Source organism: Ziziphus jujuba, chromosome 2 (genome assembly GCF_031755915.1).
Source record: "Ziziphus jujuba cultivar Dongzao chromosome 2, ASM3175591v1".
In the NCBI taxonomy this organism is placed as follows: Eukaryota; Viridiplantae; Streptophyta; class Magnoliopsida; order Rosales; family Rhamnaceae; genus Ziziphus; species Ziziphus jujuba.
In genome coordinates, this window is record NC_083380.1 from 28,019,960 (window position 1) to 28,047,373 (window position 27,414).

At 33.7% G+C, this 27,414-nt stretch overlaps 1 protein-coding gene across 2 annotated transcripts; it reads left to right on the top strand.

Annotated features, from left to right (window-relative positions):
- The first annotated feature begins 10,782 nt into the window (after positions 1 to 10,782).
- Positions 10,783 to 19,577, top strand: LOC112489792 (disease resistance protein At4g27190). 2 transcript variants are annotated; one of them, XM_060814046.1, is made up of 8 exons: positions 10,783 to 10,961; positions 11,092 to 13,917; positions 14,217 to 14,663; positions 15,359 to 15,730; positions 16,818 to 17,339; positions 17,477 to 18,185; positions 18,422 to 18,526; positions 19,442 to 19,577. In XM_060814046.1, the coding sequence occupies exons 2-7, from the start codon at positions 11,098 to 11,100 to the stop codon at positions 18,451 to 18,453; spliced, it is 4,902 nt and encodes a 1,633-aa protein (XP_060670029.1). In that variant the 5' UTR covers positions 10,783 to 10,961; positions 11,092 to 11,097; the 3' UTR covers positions 18,454 to 18,526; positions 19,442 to 19,577. The 2 variants fall into 2 exon arrangements, with proteins under 2 accessions (XP_060670029.1, XP_060670030.1); XM_060814047.1 differs by lacking the exon at positions 14,217 to 14,663.
- Positions 19,578 to 27,414: the final 7,837 nt, after the last annotated feature.

Consider the following 27,414-nt stretch of genomic DNA (forward strand, 5'->3'; position numbering starts at 1 on the left):
GTTACTACAATTGGTTTCCACAAATTTACAACACTTCAAAGAATAACAGCAACTCAGTGCATAAATAATAACTACATGTTCAATACAGTATATAGAGCATTATACAATTAAATGTGGAATTAATAAAATGACAGATAAGGAAGCAATACAAGATGAAGAGGAAAAAGGAAAGAAATACTTCTTGGACTTTCGGCAACGAACTGAGACGTTGGGCTCGCCCCGAACGATCAACGTCTCCCAACCTGGACCTAGGGGAACGGAATTTAAAAAAATATGAGATGCTAATCATCTCAGTGCTACTAGTCTATGAACTCATGCTAACGTGTACTTCGTAATGGTACCTCAGTCAACCTAGAATTCCATCCGAGTCAAAAAGTCAACTTTTGACCCCTTCGGTCAACGATCAAAGTCAACGATCAATGGTCACCCTCGGTCAAAGTTGGAAAATTTCCATTGTACTTTGGGATGGGGTGTTATACATAGTATTGATGTTTGTTCATCCTTTCTCTATTGCAGGCTTAGTTGCAAAGGTTAGCTGCAAGTTCTGCCCTAGTACCTAACCTACACCATGAATATTATTTAGATAACAATAACAGTCTCCCAAGATATTAGAATACCCTAAGTATTCTAAATGACTTTTACTACTTTAAAATTTCAAAATTGGACTTTAGATGTCAGGACCCGTCCAGAATTCCTCCTCCGGAACCCTAGACAGCCCTGATCCCAGGGAAATACCACCGAACCTTCCAACGGAAAATCCGGCAGCACCTCCCCTAAGGGATTTACTTACCACAAATTTACCTGCACTGAAAACACACTTCAAAAATATCCCCTTATTCCTCCCACAAACTACAAACTGGTTCCACAAATTTCAGCACTTCAAAACAAAAATACAGTAATCCAGTGCAAGATAAATACAACAAGAGTGAAAGAAATAGTACAACCGCAATAAAGAAGAACAGGTACAGTCACGAACTAAAACAACGGCGAGGAAGATCAAGTCCGCTCCGAGTGAACGCCGACAACCTGGTACCTAGAGGAACGGAATTTAAGAGTGTGAGATGCTAATCATCTCAGTGAGCGACCCTACTATTATACCATATAATATCACAGTAATAAGTATAAATAATAATTATTTGGAAATAATAATTTCTCTCAAAACCCTTACAATTCTCTCAGTTGGAAAGGTTCCCCTTTTAAAACATTTTCACAAAACCCTTTATTCATATTCCCCGAAAACCAAGACATCAAATAAATATCCGAACAGTAATAATTAATTTTATTTTTCCAATACAGTTTCCAAACATTTTATTTTTAAAACACAGTTCTGAAAATCATTTGATGCACCCACTATATACCAAGCATGGCGCTAATAAGTACCTGGCGTCCCAAGGTACCGCTGACAGGAGGTTATAGAAAGAAACCGGCATACGGTCGCGTGGCGTCCCAACTGCGCGCTGCTAACACGGTGTCCCGGCCAAAGGGGGTGGCCGCCTCTCCGATGGCATCCACAGGACACCCTCATAATATCACCTGCGCGCTACTCACACCCACCTGCGCGCTAATCATATCCGTGTGCACAATATCCATATCACATATACCATATCACATAATCAGAACACCAGTACGTGCACGGTGTATCTAAAAATCATAAAATCCACAATTTAAATTATAAAACAAATTTCACATTTTTCATAAACATAGCGGGCATAATCCATCCGCTTGAACCGGGAATTTTCCCACAATTTCTTTGTAATCAATGCCATAAATTCCATGATTTTCAAATCCACCAACTTTCAAATCCATCAATTCAAATATCCACATTTTCCCAATAGCATAAATAATGCTCAAAATCTCATAATCAAATCTCATAATATTTCATGGGCATATTTTATAAAAATTGAAATCACCAACATAACCAAATATTTTCCTTGAAATATTTAAAATTCAAATCGTGCCCAATTTACCATTAAAACCACACCAATTTCAAAATCCTCAAAACCATAAAATAATTCCACACGGCATAAATTTGTAGAATTCGCATTTTCTTAAATCCAATAAATTCATAAATAATTCTACAATAAATCCAATAAATATTTGGCACATAGAAATTAAATTCCAAATATTTAATTCACACATAATATATTCATCAATTAAATTCCCCAAAATTAATTTGAAGGTGGGTCACTCACCTTGAGCACGCAATTAACCCATGATCCACTACGGGATCAATTCTACGACTCACCGGTGCTCCTAGAACAAAATTCACAGACAGTCAAATAAATTAATATTTTATTCGGGTAAATAATACCCGGTACCCGGGGCTTAAACGCAAACGTTAACCAAAATAGTCGAATGATATACCGAATCGAAGCTCATGGAACGAGGATCACCACTCCGGTCTCCGTCGACCCCACCCCGCCTGAGGTGGCCGGAATTTGGCGGAAAGGTTCGTAGGTGTTCACTTCTCCATATCTCGCAAACCGCTTCGAATTTTTGAGATTGGAGGCCATTTTTGGATTCAGAGGACCCAAAATAGGGGGATAGGAGGCTCAATTGGGAGTGGGCTGGCCGGAAAACACAAGAAAAGAGGAGAGAGAAACTTGGCGAGCCGGCTGGCTTCTCCGCCCGATCGGCGCGCGTCACGCGGCGTGGTCGTGAAACTTGGCGGCCAAGCTCGCGAGGTAGTGGGCTTCCTTGGTGGCTGGCGCGTGAGGGCTATGGGTGGCCGGAATTCAAAAACACGGGAGAGAGAGGGACGGTCGGGAGAGAAGAAAGAAAAGCTGCGTGTGTGTGTGTGTATTTCGGGGAAGAAGAAGGAAAAAAGAAAAAAAAGAAAAAGAAAGGATTGGTGTTTTCCCAATTAAATAATATTAATAATAATATTATTATTCAAAAATAATAAAATAATTTGATTTTTTTTTTTTCACATGGTTGACATGTGGCATTTCACCATGGTGACACATGGCCACCTTCATTGAGTCACACGTGGCACCTCGTTATGCGTGTAAAAATAATATTAAAATAATACAGTATTTGAAAAACTTTACAGATCCATAACTTTCAAACCACATGTCCAAATCGGACATGCCGCTAGTCTACGGACTCATATCGACGAGCACTTCACAACCATGCATGAGTTAAAGCTCAACCTTGCATGAATAAAAAGTCAACTCCGGCACCCCTTGGACAGTTTGGACCTCAACTTGTTTTGCTCATAACTTTCAAACCGTAGCTCCGTTTTCGACGTGCTACCAGTCTACAAACTCGTGCCAACGTGTACTTTGTAACGGTACCTCAGTCAACCTAGAATTCCAACCGGATCAAAAAGTCAACTTTTGACCCCTTGGTCAACGGTCAACCTCGGTCAACGTGCAAAAATTTCCGACATGGTTCGAGACGGGGTGTTACATTAGAAGAGTTCAGCTATACAATGATCCTGATTGGTCTATTGCTCAAAATTGGGGTTTCTCCAAGTTATACCCAATTTCATGAAATTATAGATTTCATTAATCTCTATTCATCATTAGAAACCTAAATGCAATAAAAACTCATAGGAAAAACTTCCAACACATACCAATTTTTACAGTCATTATTAAAATTAACTGAAAATCATAAAATTTTAAATATTCAGTCAAAATTGGTAAACTATATACCAAAAAAAAGCATGTAAGATAAGAATTAAGGATACTTAGTTTAAATGAACCAAATTCATCATCGTGATTAGAAAGTTTCGGTCAAACTTCTAACCATTGTTCTCTCAAATGACTTGAGTTTTGAATAATTGAGGCCATATTTGAAATGAGGAGGTTGAAATTAAAAAGGAGAGGCTGGCCTTGTGGCCGCAGACTACTAAAAATCAAGTGAACTAGACAATGTCGGCACTGGAGTCTAAACATCGATCCTAGCTCTTCTGCTGGCCAACTGGTTGAAAATTTTGTAGTCAAAGTTTCCTCGACATGCGCCTCCATGATGGCTGCACATGTTGGCATTAGGTAGTGGAAATAGAACCAATTTTGGCCAAACCCGAGAGAGAGAAGAGAGACAGAAGAGAGAGAGAGAAAGAGAGAGAGAGAGAGAGAGAGAAGAAAAGAAAGAAAATAAAATAAAATGACATGTGGCCCTATCATACCGTGACACATGGCACCTAATCAGTTGGTGATATGACATTTGTTAGAGATCTTTTCAAATATTTCTGTACACTTTTTCGGTAAGAACTACCCCGATAAGGTCAGTTTAGAAAAATTATTGCAAGTTTACAAATCCATAACTCTCAAACCTTAGGTCTAAATTAAGTGTGCCGCTAGTTTACAAACTCGAATCGATGAGCACTATATGATAGTATATGACTTGAAACCATAATTTATGCAGATAAAAAATCAACTTTGACCTTGTTCGATCAGTTCAGACCTCGTGTTGATCTAACCATAACTTTCTGATTTCAACTTCGATTTTGATGTGCTGCTAGTTTACAAACTTGTGATGATGTGTACTTCGCGATGATGCCCTAGTCAAAACAAAACTTTAGCTGTGCCAAAAAGTTAATTGTGGCACTCATTCGATCAATCCCGATCAATGTGAGTAAAACTTGATCAAAATTCAAATTCGGAGAGTTTTCTTGGATTGAAGTGTCATACACTTGCAATGATTACCATAGTATCCTTAAGTGTTCTTGGCTATAACTTTCAACTTGTAGCTTAGAATGAGGTTTGTCACTTATCTACAAACTTGTATTAAGGAGAATTATGCAATGGTATGCTGGTCAATACCAAATCTTGACCAAAGAAAAAGTCAACATTGGGCTCCACTTGGCCAAACTAGATTAAATATTATTCTGACCATGACTTCTTAATCTTGATTTCAAATCAAACGTGATGCTAGTCTATTTGTCGACAAGACCTTCACAATCATACAAAAGTCAAGTTCAGAACTTATGCCAATAAAAAATCAACTCTAAGCCTGCACTTAGTCAGCCCTTACTTAGTCAAAAATTCAAGTTTTAACCGTTTTCTCGATACGTGATGTTATAGTTTTTATCACCCCTACAAAATATTTGCACCTTGTGTTTACATAATTCTAATGTGGAAGACATAGTTAAAATTGGAAAATTCAAGAACCTAGAAAATTCTTGATTTTTTTGGATCTAAAATCAAGAAATTGACGTGTGAGATAGGACAGCTTACTTGTCTATACGTGTTATATTTGAGTGGTTGTGAAAATCTTCAAGTGATTATACCTTAGTGTCTCATTGCATTTAAAATGCTTAGAAGAGTTGTATGCAGATCATTTTGACAACTAGCATAGAGTTAATGAAATAGACAATAATGGAAGAGGAGGAATGCAGGTGTTGATGAGCTAAAACATTTGGTTCATTGGACTGCTTTACATTTATTTGTAGGTGATGTCAAGATGCCACTAGAAGACTTAGCAATTGGAGTGATACAAAATTGAAATTAAAGCTATAGAGTCTATTGAAACAGAGGTTTTACGACATATAATGCATTATGTAATACAGTGCAATTTAAAATTCTTTTAAATTGCAGGAAAAACTAAATATAGAAATCACATTCCTTGGTTTGTACTTATTATTTAAAAAGCTTAAAAAGGAAGTGGGATCAATTTAATTATCATAATTATGATAAAATTTTTAAATATCATATTTGATCGATTTTATTTATTTTAAAGTAAATTCTTGTTGTAATCTTTGCATAAGAAATTGATATGTAATTATCATTTTCAATATAGATACCTTTTTTACACGTAAGTTACTTCATATATATGAAATGGAATAAATAAAAGAGCATTAATCTCAAGAGCGGTATAAGAATGATCTTACATTATAACTATAAATAAATCTTTAACTGTAAATATGAATTACTATCTATATGATATTAATCTATGTGATATTAATGTACGATCAACTTTAAAATTGTTTTCAAATAATATCGTGCATAAAAATTATTTATGACTATTAGCTATTTAAATATTTTATTATTTTTTTTAAAAAAAAATAATTTTTTAAAAAATTTTATTTTTTAGAAAATTTTAAGATGTCCAACCATGCTAGAATATCGTTTGGAAAGCAAGAAAAGAACAAGAAGAAAGGAAAAGGAAAAGTGGAAAGTTGAGAGAATATTTTTCTTCTCTAAATTTGATATTGGTTAATCCTTTACAAATGTTGAAGCCTAGCTTTTAAACAAAGTGTTAAAGGTAACTAGCTGCGATAAACCAACTTAACAGATATGTAACTAAAAGTGATGTGGCATATCCTTTAAAATAGAAAGTTATCTAAATATTAATTTTTTTTATTACATAAGTATGATAGAGTATTTAAATAAATTCATTAAAAAAAATTTTCTGAATAATTATATATCTTTCAAACATGGCCAAAAAAAAAATTTCAATAATGTACAAAGCATGCTCTAATTTTGTACATCTTTTTTTTTTTTTTCAACAATTAATGTTTTTTCCCATTATTTCTTTTTCTTTTCTTTTTTGGCTCTTCTTCTTATCATCATCATTGTATTATGTATATAAACTTTGTTTTTGATATGTGAAATTAAAAAATATATATCTCACTTGCAATGCAGTTTTCTCTTTCCGTTCTTTGATTTTTAAGCCCATCTTCACATACCCATCCCGGTTTGTGCTTATCATATGATTGGGCTTTGTTAAAAAGCAGTTCCTCCATTTTTATTTTCTTTCGCTTCTCGTTTGTTTTTATTCTGCTGCTGTATTCGTTTTTCATTTCTTAAATATGTCGTATTTACTTTACCAAAAAAAAAAAAAAAAAAAAGCTCAAAACGAAAGAAAAGAAGAAGAAAGGATTTACATAGTCTGTTCTTGAAGATAGTCTTCCCTGAATTTATATTAGAGAAATATGTATATATATATATATATGTATGTATGTACATATATAATCCCAGGTACGTAGTTTACATACGATTATTGGCATTTGTTTTTATTCAGTTTAGAGTAGTTTTACCTTTAATTTTGAGTAGAAAATCTTTTTTTTCTTTTTTTCTTTTTTTTACAATAAATATCAGAGAAGTATGGCGTGTACGATGAAATGTCTCAGTTTAGAGTAGTTTTACCTTTAATTTGGAATTGAATTTTCAATGAGAGGGATTCGAAAAAATACAAAGAGAGAGAATGCGGCTTCTACAACAATGATTTAGTAATGTTTTAGTTTTAGGTGAGTGGATTGCTGGGAGTGAAGCAGATGAGAGTGGCAGTGCACTGAAACAGACGCCGGCAAGACGATCAAGATCACCGAAACCAGAGTTGATACAAAGACATGTGGGTGGCGCGTGAGCAAGATGTGGACGGCGAATGGCTAGTGAAGTTGAACCATGGCAGAGATCGCCAGCAGCTGGGTCGAACGTTGCCGCCGATGGTGCAAACGAGCGACCAGATTGTACCTTCTAGAACACAAGATAGGTGGAAGATTGTGGCGGCGCGTGAGTGAGAAGCAAGTATCGAAACAACAGCGGACTTGAACGACAGTATAGGTTGCCAGACTCTGAATCCAATGAGTATCGACGGTGTAGCTGAGCTTGACCGGAGAAAAATCATCGTAAAATCAGACTGGCTGTGGACTATGGAGGTTGGCTGTGTACAGCCGGTGAAGTAAGATGTTTCCAGAAAAGAAAGAAAAAGAAAAAACAAGAAAAAATAAATAAAAAAAGTGGCAATGTGAAATGACATTCATTACCCTCATCTGCAGCTCACGCGTGATTAGTTCCGTTTGCTATTTCGACAAAAGACCAATTGTGCAAAGAATATTTAAATTTCGGGTGGAACATGCCAAGAACAAATTATTCAAAATGCAACGTTGCCAGCTTTCTAAAAAATATTTATATAATAAAAAAAAAAAGGTAACGAATTGCGACAAAAAATGAAACGTAGTGGAATATTTATTTAATATCTAAAACTACAAACGTGTACATGCAAGATCGGTAGGTGCTTATTTATTTAGTTTTATCATTTGTTAGAAGACTAAGAAGTCAATGTCGATTACAAGGAGCGAGGTTGAAAGGTAGAAAACAAAAAGGATAGTTATGCATTTTATAGCCGGGTTTTATTGGAATTCCTCTTAACCTTCCATAGCTCTGTCCATTTGCTGTAAGCTTCAGTAAGGTAAGCAACTCTATCCGTTGCGTTTTTCTCCTTTCATTTTCATTAATCCTTGGTTTTTGAGATCGTCTCCTGATTTTGTTTTTTATTTTTTTTTTTTTTATTTTTGATGAGATCTTATCTTTTTTTTTATTGTGCTTTATTAGATCTAGACTTAAAAACATGAGATCGGGGAAGGATCTGAAACTATAATCAAGCACATCCTTTTATTTATTTATTTTTAATAATAATAATAATAATAATCTTGTTTTCTCTCATTGTTTTCTCTCACTTTTCTTTTCTTTTTTTTTTTTTTAATCTCGTTCTTCTCATATTTTGTTTTTCATATAGTTTGTTTATAATGTATCTTTTACTATTTTTATAATCACAAAAATTTTAATTGGATCTTTTAAAATTAATTTTGATATATTTATATTTTTTATTTTCAAAATTATTTCCATATGGTTTAATTGAGTTAACTTTAACTGATTCTGTCAAATTAGGATTATATGCGCCTTACGTGATCCTTCAAAAATTATTTTTTTTTTATTTAAATTTCATTTGTTTATTTTATAAGAGTAAAAAAAAAAAAACACTTTAGTACACTTTAAAATTACTGAATTTTGAATTTCGTTTTAAGTCTCTAAAATCAATTTTTTTCATATTGATAAAAAAAATACTAGTTGTTTAATAAAATTTAAGAGTTCAAAAAAACATTAGATGCTAAAAAAATTTGAAAACACAATAAAAATACAAAATAATAAAAACAATTTGACAGCATTCAAAAAATACCAAATGCTAAAACAAAATTTGAGAGCCCATAAAAATACTAAATGGTAAAATTTTTTTTTGAAAATATGATAAAAAAAATATTAGATATTAAAAAAATTCTGAGAGTCTAATAAAAGTATCAAATGTTCAAATATATAGTATTTTTTACCATTTCATTTTTTCCAAACTCTTAGATTTTTTTAATATCTAATTTATTATTTTTGGGGTGCCCAAGATTTTTTTTTTTTTTTGAATACTTGGTATTCTTTTCGAACATTCGGATTTTTCTAATGAGCTGATAATTTTTTTAGCTTTCAAAATTATTTGAATATCTAATATTTTTATTAGGTTCTTGGAATTTTTTTGATATCTGATTTTTTTTTTTTAATCATACTTTCAATTTTGGGGCTTTCAGATTTTTTTAAACATTTGATATTTCTTTGAGGCTATTAAAATTTGTCTTACCATATGGTATTTCTATGATGTTCTAAAAATATTTTAAGTATTTAATTTTTTTTGAGCTTTTAGATTTTGTTAAATATATAGTATTTTTTTATCAATGTAAGAAAATTGATTTTAGAAATTCAAAACTAAAATTCATTAATTTAGAGGGTACTAAAGTATTTTTGTTTTTTTTACTTCTACAAAATAAACAAATGAAATTTTTAAAAAGAATAAAAAATAATTTTTGAAGATTGTGCAAAGCGCACGTGACTTCAATTTGATGGAATCTATTAATATTAACATAATTAGATTACATTAAAATAATTTGGAAAATAGAAGATATAAATGTGTAAAAGTTGATTTTAAAAGACCTAATTGAAACTTTTGTAATTATAGAGGATATTAAGTGCATTTGTGTCTATATCTTTCATTATTTTTACCATTTTTTTTTTTGGGACAAAATATCTTTTAATGTAATGGCAATGTTTTTCTTCAAGAACATGTAAATAACGCATAATTATGTTACTATAGTAAATAAAAGTCTAAATTATAACGTACAGATTAATATATAATAAAAAATGTTATATTATAATTATATGTACTTTTTGTTATTTTTATTCCTAGCTAAAATATACGAAATTAAAATATCTCATCTTGCATGCAGTGTTCAGTCGTTCTGTGAATCCTAAGGCCACCTTAAGAAAACAGAGCTACGCACTTCATGGATTGCACTTGTCCCCTCATTTTGTTGTTGTTGCCATCTTTCTACTTCTAAATCCTAGCATTCACTTGATTTGCAAAATTTTAAAAAAATAAAAATAAAAATTAAGAAAAAAGTATTAAGCAGTTGCTCTCTCGGTGTAGAAAGTTAGCTCTTTTGTTCTTTCGTTTTCTAATCTTCTTTATTCTTTTTGCAGTAGTTTTCCTGGTTTGACTTTCTCACTGTGCAAAATTTAAAAAAAAAAAAAAATTATTAAGCAGTTCCTCTTTCAGTGTGGAAAGTCATTTCCTCTGTTCTTTCGTTTTCTGATCTTTTTCATTCTTTTCGCAGTAGATTTCCTGGTTTGCCCTTCTCACTTTGCAAAATTAAAAAAAAACATAAATATATATATATATATATAAATTATTAAGCAGTTGCCTTTGTTCTTTTTGTTGTAGATTTCCTGGTTTGCCCTTTTCATTTTGCAAAATTTCAAAATATATTCCTCTGCGGTGTGGAAAGTCAGTTCCCCTGTTTCTTCGTTTTCTCATCCTCTTTGTTTTTTTATAGTAGATTTCCTGATTTTCCCTTCTTACCTTGCAAAATTTAAAAATATATATATATATATATATATATATATTAAACAGTTCCCCTGTTGGTGTAGATAGTTAGTTCCTCTATTCCTTGGTTTTCTGGGTTTTTTTTTTTTTTTTTTTTTCTTTGTTTTGGGTACTAATGTATTTACTGGTTTGTGACCATCGTTTGTTTTGATTTTTCTGTTCTTCCCGTTTGTAATTTCTCACAAAACCCAGCATTTATTTCGCCCAAAAGAGGAAAACAGATAAGAAGAAGAAAGGACTTCAACGTACACTTCTCTTGAAGCTCCACACAATTGGCATCACGAAAGATATTACCTATATATAATATATAGGTAAATGGTTAATGGTTTACTTCCCTTAGCTTCCTGCAAATTGACATTTGTTTTACTGTGTTTTAATTTAGTTTTATCCTTTGAGAAGAATCTGAACTATTCATCCTTTGTTTTATATTAAATATTTAAGGCAAGCATGGAGTGTCTCATTGGATGTGGTACTTGGATTGCTGGAAAAATAGCAGAGTGTACAGTTGCACAGATTGGCAGTCATCTGGGTTATATCTACCACTACAGACGCAATGTACGCGCCTTGGAAACTGAAAACAATGAAGTGAACGATAAGAAGAAGATACTGGAGGATTTGGCTGATGAAGCTAAAAGACGCGGAGAAAATATACAAGATGATATTGAAGACTGCCTAACCAAAGTGGTTGAGATCACCCAAGATGCACAAAATCTTATAGACGACACAAACATCAAGTGTGGTTTGAGGGGGTGTTTTTCTTATTTGGTGGCACGCTATCGATTCAGCAAGAGAGCAAAAGAGATTAGGGAGTCTGTTGTTGAAATCAAGGGCAAGATCAGGTTTGATAACATTTCTTTCCGTCCTAAACTCAAAAATATTTTTGAAAATAAAGATTACCTAAACTCTGCCACAAGAGAGAAATTTGTGGATGGAATTAGAAAGGCGCTGGAAGACAGTAATATCAGAATGATTGGCATTCATGGCATGCCTGGTGCGGGTAAAACCACGCTGGCCAAAGAAATTGCCAGAAAGGCCTTATCAAATGATTGGAATTTATTCGATGATGCTGTTATTGTTACAGTATCAGAAACTCCAATTTTTGAAACAATCCAACAACAAATTGCAGATAGGCTGGGTCTAAAATTCGATGGGGAGATGATATCTGAAAGAGCTCTTCGTCTCCGAAATCGAATGAAGAATGAAAAAGGGTTCCTCATAATTTTAGATGACATTTGGAATGATAAGCTGAAGCTTGAGGATGTTGGAATAGTTTTTGAAAGTGATCAGAAGGGGTGTAAGATATTAATGACCTCTAGATTTGAGACAGTATTGGGTAATGATATGGGTGTTGATAAGAATTTCAAAGTTGATATTCTTTCAGAAGATGAAGCAAGAAATTGGTTCGGGAGCATAGTGGGCGATCAGATTGTTACATCTCCTGCATTCCAAAAATATGGAAATAAGATTGTTCAAAAATGTGGGCGCCTACCGCTTTGCATTGTAACGGCTGCACATTCATTGAAAAATTGTGATAAGTTGCCTTTGTGGAAAATTGCCTGGAGACGACTAAAGAGGTCTAAACATGATGAAGTTGTGCACACTGCTATCAAACTATGTTACGATAAGTTACGGAGTGATGAAGCAAAGCAGTTACTTATGCTCTGTTCTCTGCATGAAGAGGATGCAAACATAAAAATGGAGAATTTAATGAGATATTGTAAGGGCCAAATCAACATGTTTGAAGATGCCCAATCATTGCAAGAGGCAAGAGATGTAGTTTACTGTTTGGTTGAGGAACTCAAAGATTGCTGTTTGTTGTTGGATGGTGATGATTCTGATGATGGTGATGATTCTGATACAGTTAAAATGCATGACGTAGTTCGTGACGTTGCCATATCAATTGCGAAAGAAAGTCGTGGCATGCATTGTTTTGGAGACGGTAGTGAGGTAGAAAAATTTCTCGAGAAGAGGAGATTTGAGGACTTGGAAGCACTTTCACTGCCTAATGGTTATCTGGATGAGTTAGTTTTTGAAAGGTCGAAATATACACAGCTTCAGCTAATGATTTGTATGTGGAAGGAATCTTCTTTGAAAATAATCCCACGTGATTTTTTTGAGAGGACAGAAGGGCTTAGGGGGTTAGTCTTCTCCAGGAATGAATTGGTTGCTTCACATTTATCACCCCTGCAAAATCTTCGTAGCTTGTGTTTACGTGATTCTGATGTGGAAGACATAGCTGAAATTGGAAAACTCAAGAAGCTAGAAATTCTTGACCTTTCTGGATCTAATATCAAGAAATTGCCAAGTGAGATAGGACAACTTACTCGTCTGCGCATGTTAGATTTGAATTATTGTGAAGATCTTCAAGTGATTGAACCTAATGTCATACCGCATTTGAATCGTTTAGAAGAGTTGTATGTGGATGAGTTTGGGAACTGGCATAGAGTTGATCAAGTAGACAATAATGGGAAGAGAAGTAATGCAGGTCTTGATGAGCTAAATCATTTGGATCATCTGACTGCTTTACATTTATTTGTAGGTGACGTCAACATGCTACCCAAAGACTTACTTAGTCAGCAATTGAAGCAATATAAAATTAAAATTACATTTATGGGTCGGAGCAGACTTGCACGAATCGAGGGTGTCTCAAGACAGTTGCAAATCAAGCATACCGAAAGCAGTCTATTGCGCGAGCATGGGCTTGAAATGTTAATGAAAAGGTCTGAAGAGTTGTTGTTAGAGGGATTAAATGGTGTGAATGATATTTTGAACGAGTTAGATACAGAGGGCTTTCCAGAATTAAGGAGTTTGGAATTGACAAGTAACAATACGATTCAGCACTTGGTTAATTCGATGGGGCAAATTCATCTTTGTATTGTATTTGGTAGATTAGAGGCATTGTTCCTAGAAGATTTGAGCAATCTCCAGCAGATATGTCATGGGGAAGTTACAGTAGAGTTATTCAAAATGTTGAGAGCCGTAACGGTGAGCAAATGTAACAGACTGAAGAAGTTGTTGCCGCTCTTCAATGCTAGACAGATTGAGGAAATTCGAATAAGTGATTGCAATGAGCTGGAGGAGATATTTACTCATGAACTACAAGACCACGTCCAATCGGGTCTTCAATTGCGCACCTTGGAGTTGGAAAATTTATCAAAGCTTAGAGAATTTTGCTCCGAAATATTATTGAAGAAGACTGGTTCATCTCAAAAACAAAAGGAACCATTTGTTGGACATTCCATCACGCCTCCTCTGTTCAATGGGAAGGTACGTTATTATTTGTTCAATACAATGAAACCTGAAGAATTGCTTTAAACTTCAGTATGGTACTAATTTTTTTATCTCTTATATTCTTTTCTAAAAGGAGAAAAAAATAATATATTCAGCATGTAGCTTTATCCCTCAACTAAGTCGTGTTTTGGGATTTTTTTCCTTTTTTGTTTAGGCATAATAAAAAAAATTACTTTGCAATTCAGTATGGTACTATTTTTTATTTTTTACTTATTTTTTTCCAAAAGGAGAAAATAATAATATATTCAGATGTGGACATTAATTGTGCCCTGCAGTTTCTTTGTTTCCCGAAATTGGAGAAGTTCGTGTTGCGTGGATGTCATGTCAAGAAAATATGGGATGATCAGTTTCTAGCAAGCTCTACTTCGTTCTGTTGCTTAAAAAAATTGGTGGTAGCCAACTGCAAATTTTTGAAATGTGTAGTTTCATCTTCTATGGCTGCCAACTTTAAACAGCTCTCAGATCTTGAGGTAAAAGGTTGTGAGGCCATGGAAATAATAGTGAGCAGGGATGAGGGGACGGATAAGATGTCATTTCCTCAACTAAGGTTTTTATGGCTAGAGGATCTTCCAAGACTGTCCAAATTCTCCTCCGGAATTTTCAGTGAGTTTCCAATGTTAAGTGATCTTGATATCCGGGAATGCCCTGAATTGAAGAGTTTTATTTCTGAGTCATCCGAAGAGAACTCAAACACCACCGTGCCATCTCTTTTCAACAAAAATGTAAGTTTTTTTTATTGTAATGGTCTTTTTTGTTTTTGTTTTTTAAAGAAACATCCAACAATAATAATAATAATAATTATTATTATTATTATTATTTTTATTTTTATGCTCTTCCTATTGTGCCGTCCCTTGATTTGATTTTTATTCTCCCTCCCATTTACTTTTTGATCATTTATTGATTTGTTATTATTATAATTATTATTACAATTTTTCTTCCTTTTTCATTTTTTTTTTCATGTCTTTTTATGTTGACGAATTAACCGACTAATTGATTGACCACTTGCTGGTGGGCAACCCAACAGCTGGTAAATGATCAGTAAATATTTATTTATACCTTTTTTCTATGAGAAATATTTTCTTATACTTTTTTATGAAAAAAAAAATTAAAAAAAAGGTCCAATTTGTTTATTCTCCTCGTATTGTGCTGTTCCTTAATTTGATTTTTATTCTCTCCTTCTAATTTTTTGATCATTTATTGATCTCTTATTATTATTAGTGGTAGTAGCAGTAGTAGAATATATAGCTTAACTCCTCAACTAAGTTCTGTTTTAGGATTCCCCCCTCTTTTGTTTAGGCATAATAAAAAATAAAAAAAAAATTTGCTTTACAATTCAGCTTGTTACTATTTTTTTTTTTTTTTCTAAAATGAGAAAATAATAATATATTTAGATGTGGATATTAATTGTGCCATGCAGTTTATTTGTTTCCCGAAATTGGAGAACTTGGAGTTGGATAGATGTCATGTCAAGAAGATATGGGATGATGAGTTTCTAGCAAGCTCTACTTCTTTCTGTTGCTTAAAAAAATTGGAGGTATACAAGTGCAAGTTTTTGAAATGTGTAGTTTCATCTTCTACGGCTGCCAGCTTTAAACAGCTCGAGTATCTTAAGGTGACAAAGTGTGAGGCCATGGAATTAATAGTGAGAAGGGATGAGAGGATGGATAAGATGTCATTTCCCAAACTAAGTTTTTTGCGGCTACGGAATCTTCCAAGACTGAAGACTTTTATTTCCGATTCATTCGAAGAGAAGGCAAACATCACCAAGCCATCTCTCTTCAACGAAAATGTAAGTTCCTTCTTTTTTGTTTTTTTTTTTTTTTTTTAATATTGTAATGGTCCTTTTTTTATTTTTTTAAAAGAAGCATCTAATATTATTATTATTATATGATTTTTATTTTTATGCTCTTCATATTGTGTTGTCCCTTGATTTGATTTTTATTCTCTCTCTCTTTTATATTTCAATCATCTATTGATCTATTATTTTTTTGTAGCTTTACTCCTCAACTATGTCCTGTTTTGAGATTTTTTTCTCCTTTTGTTTAAACATAATATAAATAGAAATAATTTTCTAATTCCTTAAATCGAATGATGAATTAGTTACTTCGTTTAGAGCTCAGCTGAGCTGATCAAATTTTATAAGTTGGTATTTTCCAAAAAAATAGTTGATAGTAATTGATGAATAAGAAACGAGTACTCTCCAATAAACAAAATAACTTCATGCGGTTATATACAATAGGTGTCAAGTTTATACAATTTAACTTCATGCATGATACTACCTTGTAACATATGCGGTTTGCATGTAATGAACAAAAATGACTAAGCAATTTTGTTAGGCATCAAGAAATTCGCATCACCATATTTCAACACTGCCCCAACTATGTCCTGTTTTGAAACTTTTTTTTTTTTTGTTTTTTTTAAACGAATTAACCAACCAATCAATTGAGCACTTGGTGATGGGCAACCCAACAGCTGGTAGATGATCAGTGATTTATTTATACCTGTTTTTTCTGAGAGAAATATTTTCTTATACCTTGTGATTAACGAAAATGATAAACACGTTTGTTTTTTTTTTTTTGGATGTTCACTTTTAGGATGCCCTGATTTTGTTCTCAACCTCAAATAATTTATTTTGATTATTTTGGTTTGGTTTGTTGTTACTGAATTCTCTTGATCAGAAAAACAGAACAAAAGCCAAAGAAACACTTTCACCCCCCCATGCATTGGGTGCTCACATACTAAATGTGTGTGTAGTGCAGGTTACAAAATGAGATTATCTCATTTAGACTCATAATAGTATCTGGCTTTTTTTTTTTTTTTTTTTTTGGGGAAAAAAATTAAGCAAGTATTTTTCTAATATTATAATTACATTGCAGGTTGCATTACCCAGCTTGAAGACTGTATGGGTTGAAGGCGTGGATGGGTTGAAGATGATATGGCAATACGGACGACTCTCTAATAATGCTGAATCCTTTTGCCAATTGGAAGATGTAAATGTTGAAAAATGTAAGAATCTAATGGGGATATTTTCATCTGGCATGCATACAAGACTGGGGAATCTAAAATGGTTGAAAATAAGTGAATGTGAAATGGTGGAAGAGATCTTTGAAATGGAAACATCAAATTGTGGGATAGAAGAAGTTGCTGGTAAGCAGGAAGGATTGGAGACAGTAGTATCCCCTGATGATGAGTTTGTATTCCCTCAGTTACGGGAAATGGAGCTCCAAAGTTTGCCCAATCTAGTGAGTTTCTATGCAGGAAGACATACGCTAAGCTTTCCTTTGTTAGAAGAGTTAGAAGTGATCGAATGCTTGAAGGTGAAGGCTTTTTCTGGTTCAGAACTTTTGAGCTATCAAGGCAGGCATGAGTCACTATTCTCTACAATATTCTCCACCAAAGTAAGACTTTCATTTTTCAACCATATAGATAGTAGTCGATTACGTAGTTAATTAGAAAAAGCAGTAAGCAGAGGAGAAAGTTGGCTTGTATGTATAGTACTTAATTTGAAGATAAAAGTTGTATAATTAATTTGCAGGTTACATTTGGTAGAGATTGCAACTGCCAAATAACACTACGTAAACTGCCAAACTTGATGCATTTGATGGAGGAGGAGGAGGAGGAGAGCTCCCAGCAGCAGCCGCAAACATTGGCCTTTCCATACATGATAGATTTAGAAGTGATGGAATGTGGAAGGTTGGAGAACCTGGTGCCCTCCTCCATATCCTTCCAAAATTTGAACTCTTTGATGCTGACAGATTGCGATGAAATGCTACATTTACTGTCTTCCCAAACAGCCAAAAGCATGACACAACTTAGTCGGTTGGAAATAAGAAGATGCAAAAGAATGGTAGAGATAATTTCTGATGCGGGAGTTGATCATTCGAAAGGTGGTGAAATTGTCTTTACTTCGTTAGATCAATTGGTGCTTGATGATTTACCCACTCTCGCGAACTTCTATTCTGGGAACTACACAATAAGATTTCCAAATTTAGAATTTTTGAGTGTCAATAGGTGCTTTGAGATGCAAAATTTCTCTAAACATAGTATTACAAGCACCCAACAACTGGAAAAAATATCTATTAATGGTACTTCTTATGGAGGACCAGAATTGGAATCCAAGTTGAAATCAGAATCAGAAACAGAATCGTCTTCTAATTGGATGGTTGGTATTAATAGCATCATAGCAAAACACTGCACGAGCCACCATCGCCGTACTGCATTACAAGAGCTCTCCACTGAAAAAGGTATATATCAACTCATTCTCCAAAATTTTATATTATTAGTACAAAAAATTGAGCTTTTCAAAACTATATTACAATTTTTTTATAACAGAATTTCCAGATATTTTTTTTTTCCTAATAAGAAAAAAAGAAAATAGATATTTAGTTTTGAAGGAGATCATACATCAAGATTTTCACATAATATTTACAAAATACATGTCAGTAAACTCTATTCATTATTCATTGTTCTCTTACATCAGATATCACTCCATTAAATCCGTCTGAAGAATAGCCATCTCCTCAAATGTATATCTATTGCGAGTGGTCTCTGCAAGTAATTTGGTGTCTTGTATATGGATGATCAGGTCATTCCTTGAAAACTTTAATATTATTTTTTTTTTGGAATAAATTTTTTGATGAATCCCGAATTTTAGCTAATTTCCTAAAAAACCACATTTTGGTACATTATTGATCGAAATCCCAAAAAAAAAAAAAAAAAAAAAACAAACAAACAAGAGTGGATTTTGGATTGAACAATTCGAAATAGAGGAAGACCGAGTGTTTTTATCCGAAATATGTGTTTTATGTTAGCCTTTTTGGAAAAGCAAAAGAAAATGGACTTTTTTTTTTCCTTTTAAGGTGGAAGCAATTAATTCATCTTATTATAGAGATATGAATCATTTTTTATTCAATCCGTTCATTCATGTTGTATTAGATCGGTAAAATATATAGTTACCGTACACTCCAGTTGGTTTTTTTTTTTTTTTCCTGTATGGGTTTATAAACAATTATGTTTATTCTAAATGTAAAATAAAGATAGGATAGACAATTATATTGCACACGAATTAAAAGTTTGCATTCCTACCAATGTATGTTAATCATGGTTATAATGATTTTTTTAAGGAAAAATTTTATTCCTGGACTTGATTTTTCAATGAGAGTTACAGAAGGCCTCAGTGACTTTGGGTCAAAAGGAAGCTATATAATTAAAAACAAAAAAGAGCAAGCAAAATTAGTGAAAGCAAATGCCTCATTAATTCTTTGCTTGAAACTTGAATAAATTAGTAGATAATTTCTTCCTCTGATCTGCTGTAATATACTTTTCAATCCTGTAGTTTTTTATACAGAGTTTTAAGCATTTCTTTGCCATTCTTTCTCTTTTATAGTTCTTTTGGACATTATATCATTTATACACTAACATTTTATGTGTGTGTGTATATATATATATGTATATTATATAGCATTTTTACATGATATGTGTTTTTGGTGTAATGTTTCAGGTACACAACCGGGGGTTATATTTGTAGCAGTAATGTAATAGAGATCTCCTTGTGCTAAAAGATTTGAGTAAACAAGAGAACATTAATGCTTAATTTTAAGTAAGACTAATGCTTCATATTTTTATCTTTGAATTCATGGTCTGTTGTGATCAGTGATCAAAATATCGGTATCAACAGAAATATTGAAGATAAAATTTTATGGAAATATTGATAGAAATATCGACTAAATTACAAAAACTATTAAAATTTAATTTAGAATATAAACTTTTACATATGAGATAATTAATACAGTAAAATAATATAAAAAATGTAATAATTAAAATACAAATATAATAACATAGTCCACAAATATTAAAAATTATTATAACTAAAAAAAATATAATATTTGTTGTAACATCCCGTCTCAAAGTACAACGGAAATTTTCCAACTTTGACAGAGGTTGACCGTTGACCAAGGGGAAATTTTCCAACTTTGACAGAGGTTGACCGTTGACCGTTGATCAAGGGGTCAAATGTTGACTTTTTGACTTGGATGGAATTCTAGGTTGACTGAGGCACCGTTACGAAGTACACGTTGGCACGAGTTCATAGACTAGTAGCACGTCGAAAACGGAGCTACGGTTTGAAAGATATGAGCAAAACAAATTGAGGTCCAAACTGTCCAAGGGGTGCCGGAGTTGACTTTTTATTTATGCAAAGTTGAGCTTTGACTCATGCATGGTTGTGAAGCACTCGTTGATACGAGTCCGTAGACTAGCAGCATGTCCAATTTGGATATGTGGTTTGGAAGTTATGGACCTGTAAAGTTTTTCAAATACTGTATTATTTTAATATTATTTTTAAACGCGTAACAATGTGCCACGTGTGACTTAATAAATGTGACCGTGTGTCACCATGGTGAGATGCCACATGTCAACCATGTTTAATACCAAATTATTATTTTGTTGTTATTTTATATAATAATATTATTTTTTTTAATATCATTTAATTATTTTATTTCTTTTTCTTTTCTTTTCTTTTTTTTTTCTTTTTTTTCTTTTCCCCCACGTGGGAAAAAAGGCCATGGGGCCTATTCTCTTTCTTCTTCTTCTTCTTCTTCTTCCTTCTTCTTCTTTTCTTCTTCCTTTCCTTTCCTTTCTCCCTCTTGGGTCTTGTTGTATTTTTTTAATTCCGGCCACCACAAGCCACATGCGCCGGCCACCGTCCAAACCACACGCCGGCGAGCTCACCAGCCAAATTTGGCTACCGGCTGGCCGGCGACGCGCCCAGATCGGGCCGGTGAAGTCGGCGGCGGCAGCTAGAAATTTTCTGGCAATTCCGCCGTATTCCGGCCAACCCAGTCGAAATTAAACATCTTTTCCCCCTATTTTGGGTCTTCTGATCCCAAATATGGCCTCCAATTTCCAAAATTCGAAACGGTTTGCGAGATACGAGGAATTGAATCTCGGCCGAATCTTACCGACCAAATTCTGGCCACCGCCGGTCGAATTGAGCCCAAGGGAGGTCGGTAATGTGATCCTCATCTCACAAGCTTTCTATAGACATATAATTTGTCAATTTTGGATAACGTTTGTGTTTAACCCCCCCGATACCGGATATTATTTACCTGAATAAAATATTAATTTATTTGACTGTGTGTGAATTGTGTTCTAGGAGCACGGGTGAGTTGTGGAATTGATCCCATAGAGGATCTTAGGTTAATTGCGTGCTCCAGATGAGTGACCCACCTTTAAAAATATTTTGGGGCAATTAATTATATTTAATTGGTGTTTAATTGATATTTGAAATTATGCTCATGTGGTGCAATTTAATTATAATTTGTGGAAATTATTATTTATTGTGATTTAATTTTATTTATTACGCATGAGCAATGTATTTTCAGTAATAAATCGTATGTGGTTTTAATATTGTTTTCGAACATAATTGGTTTAAATATTTTGTGAAAATATTTGTTTAAATTGGTGGTTTAATTTTATAATTATGCCCGTGTAATATTATTTGTTGAACCTCGTGTTACGAGAAAAATTATTGTTTTATCGTTATCAATCTTTTCGTACCGGGTATGTTAAAAGGAAATGTGGGATGGTAAATTTAAGAATTGGTATATTTCCCACGGTGATTTTGGAAAAACGGTACGATTATAATTAATTTAGTAATTAAATTAGATGCACTCATACAGTATTGGTGTTCTAGTGTATATGTGGTTTACCGCGCAAGTATTATGTCTCCCGTGAGTTGCCATTGGACCGAGGACAGGCAAGTCTTATATATTGCGCATCAGCCGCCCCCCTCCTTGGCCGGGATTGTCAGGACCCGCCCAGAATTCCTCCCCGGAACCCTAGACAAGCCCTGATCCCAGGGAAATACCACCAAACTTTCCAACGGAAAATCCGGCAGCACCTCCCCTAAGGGTAGGACTTACCAAAAACTACCTGCACTGAAAACACACTTCCAAAATTCATCCCCTTATTCCTCCCACAATACTACAAATTGATTCCACAAATTTCATAACTTCAAAAATAACAGCAATCCAGTGCGCAAATAATAACTACACGTCCAATACAGTATACAGAGCATTATACAATAAATGTGGAATTAATACCATGACAGATAAGAAGTAATACAAGATAGAGAGGAAAAAGAGAAGAAATACTTCTTGAACTTTCGGCAACGAACTGAGACGTTGGGCTTGCCCCGGACAATCAACGTCTCCAACCTGGACCTAGGGGAATGGAATTTAAGAGCATGAGATGCTAATCATCTCAGTGAGTGACCCTATCTACTAAACACCTTTAATATTAATAATATACCAAATAAAGGGATTTAATTAATCAATACCGAACAATTAAATAAATAAATAAATAAACAATTGAGGTAACAATTTCTCTCAAAACCCTCACTATTCACTCCGTTGGAAATGTTCTCCTTTTAAAACATTTTCACAAAACCCGATATTCGTACTTCTCGAAAACCAAGGGACCAAATAAATAAATAAATACCCCAATTATAAATAAACTGCAATAAATTATAATAAATAAATTTTGTACTCTTTGGGGTTTGAAATTTCTATCCGAAAATTTGTACTTGAAGCACCACACCATATACCAGTGATGCCCTCCGATACCTAGCGTCCTGAGCACCGACTGGCGGGGGGTTAAAGAGAGAAACTTACAAACGGCAATTCGGCGTCCCGACAGTACCGCTGCTGAAACCATCATCCCGGCCAAGGAGGGGGGCGGCTGTGGCCAATAACAAACTTGCCTGCCCACAGTCCAATGGCAACTCATGGGTGAAATAATAATACTTGCACGCTGAACCATATATACATATACCAGAACACCAATACTGTGTGAATGCGTCTAAAATAATTATTAAACCAACCGTACTGTTTTCCAAAATTACCATGGGAAATATAACAAATTTTCACAAAATACTATCCCACATATTTCCTTTTCACAATTCGGTACAAAAACATCAACAACAATAAACCATAATTTTCTCGTAACACGAGATGCAACAATTAAAATACCGCGGGCATAATTTATACAATTTAAACAAATATTTTCATAAAATATTTAACCCAATTATGCCCGAAAAATAATACTTAAAACCACGTACGATTATTACCGAAATACACTTTGCTCATGCATAAATAAATAAATTAAATCACAATAAAACCATAATTAAATTGTACCACATGAGCATAATTTAAATACCAATTAAACACCAATTAAACATAATTAATTGCTCAAAATATTTTTGAAGGTGGGTCACTCACCTGGAGCACGCAATTAAACCATGATCCACCATGGGATCAATTCCACGACTCACTGGTGCTCCTAGAACACAATTCACACACAGTCAAATAAATTAATATTTTAATCGGGTAAATAATACCCGGTACCCAGGGGTCAAACACAAACGTTATCCAAAATAGTCGAATAATATACTGAATCGAAGCTTGAGCGACGAGGATTACAAATCCGGTCTCCATCGACCCCAATTCCGCCGAAGGTGGCCGGAATTTGGCCGGAAAGCTTCGGCCGGATTTAAACTTGAGGGATCTCTCAAACGGTGGGGATTTTGGGCAATCTAACCCCGGAAATGGACTCAGAGGGGTCGAAAATGATGGAATAGAGGTATGGGTCGGGCTGGGTTGGTCGGAAACGGTGAGAATCGCTAGAAAAACGTAACCGGCCGCCGCCGACTTCACCGGCCCGATCTGGGCGCATCCGGCGGCGACTGGCCGGGAAAATTGGAGGCTGAGGTCGCGGCGAGCTGGGCTTCACCGGTGGCCAGCGCGTATGATGGCTCGGGAAAATCCTGCCATAAGGCCGGTCAAAGAGAGAGGGGGAGAGAGTCAAAGGAGAGAGAGAGAGGGAAAAATTCCTGCTGGTTTTTTGATGGCTCGGGGAAGAAGAAGGGAAGGAAAGGAAAAGAAAGAGAAGGAGGTGTTTTCCCACGTGGGGAAAAGAAAAGAAAAAGAAAAGAAAAGGAAAATAGAAAAGAAATTAATTAAAATTAATTAAATAATATTAATAATAATATTATTATTTAAAATAATAATAAAATAATATGATATTACACATGGTTGACATGTGGCTTCTAAACATGGTAACACATGGTCACCTTCGTTAAATCACACGTGGCACATCGTTACACATTCAAAAATAATATTAAAATAATACGGTATTTGAAAAACTCTACAGGTCCATAACTTTCAAACCATATGTCCAAATTGGACGTGCCGCTAGTCTACGGACTCGTATCGACGAACACTTTACAACCATGCATGAGTCAAAGCTCAACTTTGCATGAATAAAAAGTCAACTCCGGCACCCCTTGGACAGTTTGGACCTCAACTTGTTTTGCTCATAACTTTCAAACCGTAGCTCCATTTTCAACGTGCAACTAGTCTACGAACTCGTGCCAACGTTTACTTCGTAATGGTACCTCAGTCAGCCTAGAATTCCAACCGGGTCAAAAAGTCAACTTTTGACCCCTTCGGTCAACGGTCAACAATCAACCTCGGTCAACGTGAGAAAATTCCGACATGGTTCGGGACGGGGTGTTACAGGGATGACGGTTTCAGCAGCGGTACTGTCGGGACGCCGAAGTGCCGTATGCAAGTTTCTCTCTTTAATCTCCCGCCAGTCGATGCTCGGGATGCTGGATATCGGAGAGCATCACTGGTATATGGTGTGGTGCGCCAAGTGTAAATTTTCAAATAAAATTTCAAACCCCAAAGTGTTCAAAAATTATTTATTATATTTATTTACATTTTAATTACATTTGGGGTATTTATTTATCTATTGTTTATTAAACTAATTGATCCCTTGGTTTTCGAGAAGTACGAATATCGAGTTTTGTGAAAATGTTTTAAAAGGGTAACATTTCCAACGGAGTGAATAGTGAGGGTTTTGAGAGAAAGTATTACCTTCAAATGTTTATTATTTATTTATCTAATTGTTGGTATTAATTAAATTCCTTTATTTGTTATATTATTAATATTAAAGGTGTTCAGTAGATAGGGTCACTCACTGAGATGATTAGCATCTCACATTTTTAAATTCCGTTCCCCTAGATCCAGGTTGGGAGACGTTGATCGTCCGGGACGAGCTCGACGTCTCAGTTCGTTGCCGAAAGTCCAAGAAATATTTCTTCCTTTTTTCCTCTCCATCTTGTATTACTTCTTTATCTGTCATCATATAAATTCCATATTTATTTGTAAAATGCTCTGTATACTGTATTGGACGTGTAGTTATTATTTATGCACTGAGTTGTTGTTATTCTTTGAAGTGCTGTAAATTTGTGAAATTGTATTATAGTAACGTGGGAGGAATAAGGGATGCTTTTAGAAGTGTGTTTTCAGTGCAGAAAATTTGTGGTAAGTCTTAGCCTTAGGGGAGGTGCTGTCGGATTTTCCGTTGCAAGGTTCGGTGGTATTTCCCTGGGATCAGGGCTTGTCTAGGGTTCCGGGAGGGAATCTTGGACGGGTCCTGACATTTGTTATTATAAAAATATAAAAAATTTAACAAATAATATTAAGATACATGAAATTATCAAACATAATTTATAACACATCATCAATATCGAAAGGAAGACACAAAAAAAGAAGATTTGGAAGTAAAGTTTTCTTTTTTATTTCTCAAAATTAAAAAAAAAAATAGTGAGTTGAATAATTTAATACAATAAAAAGATATAACAAATATTTCAATAGATGATAATAAACTAATTGAAATGGTACCATTTCACGTAGGGGTGGGCAAAATCTAATCCAACCCGTTCAACCCGCCCAATCCAATCCATTTTTAACGGTTTGGATTAGATTTTTACATCAATTGGATTGGATTGGGTTCAAAATATTATAAATTATATGGATTGGATTGGTTATGGATTGGAAATATAAATCCAATCCAAATAATATATTATATAACTAAAAAATTATATATTTTTTATTTTTTTCATTTTTATATATTAATTTTAGAATATTTTTTCATTTTTATATATTAATTTTTAAATTTTTTTCCCATTTTTATATATTGATTTTTAATATATATATATATATATATATATATTTTTATTTTTTTTTCTTTTTCTTTTACATCCCCATATCTCAAATCTCAAATCAAATTGTAAGTTGTAACCCTAAACTAAACATTTACCTTTGTTGCCACACACCACCAGTCCATCACCATCACCAGAATATATATATATCTACATATATCATATCCAATTATTACTTATACATATATATATATATATATATATATATAAATGTTTAAATATAATTATTGCTAATTTTATTGTTTTGATCTTTGTAAAGCTTATGAATCAACTAAAATTAGTGAACCTGTCAACGTTGATTGACTTATGATTTACCAAAGTTTTAAGGTTAAAAAAAAAAAGAGGAATTATGCATTGATTCTTGAGTGAATGAATTTTGACGAATGTATTATTTTACATTATTTGTTCTAACAATTTTAATTTGATTTTATAGGAGTGAGATGATGATATTAATGTTTGCTATTTAATAAGTGCATGATGTGTGTCATTTGCTACATTTTCTTCTTTATTTTCCATTGTAGACTATGTTGTATTATTCTAATTGTATTTTATGTTTGGATAATTATAATTTATTATTTATATTTTATATTTGGAAAATTTTTTATTTATATTATATATTTATAAATTAGTAAGTTCCAAACTGATCAACGAATCCAAACCAAACCGATCATAAATGGTTTGGTTTGGTTTGGATTTAATGTTTCAATGGTTTGGTTTAGATTGTAAATTAGAAAAACCGATATGTATGGATTGGATTGTATTTCGGTCCACAACCGAACCACCAATCCATGTCCACCCCTAATTTCACGTGATACCAAGGATACAATACTATTGTATTTGCAAAACACATAATTAAAAATCATGTATCAAAAGTTTTTTTTTTTTTAAATTTTGGCATGTCTCAGAAGTTGTTATTCCAATTTTCCCAAACTTATTTTTAATAGACTGCAATGCCTATTTATTTATTCAAAAACTCCAAACTTTTCAGAAAAAGATAAATACGCAGCCTAAAAAAATAATAAATAGAAATCTACAGCAAATATTAACACGTGGCTATAGCTCATAGCTATTGATCTAATCCTCACACAAGTTTCTCAACTTCTATTAGTATTTCTACTCGGCTCCTGTCTTACATGTCATCAGTTAAGGACTCCGTGATTTTACTAATTACTAAAATACCCTTCATTCTTTCTTTGATCCCTGATTTCATTCACAAAAGAATCACAGCTATAATGCTAAAACTTTAACAAAAACAGAAAACCTTCATCATTGCACGGGACCGATTGCCCACTTGAAAACATCACTCTGTCTTTTTCTTTTTTTCCTAAATTCCCCACTTGAAATCATCTGCGGAAGACTGGGTATTCACAGGAGTTGTTTGAAATTATCTCAGAGGAGTGAACGGC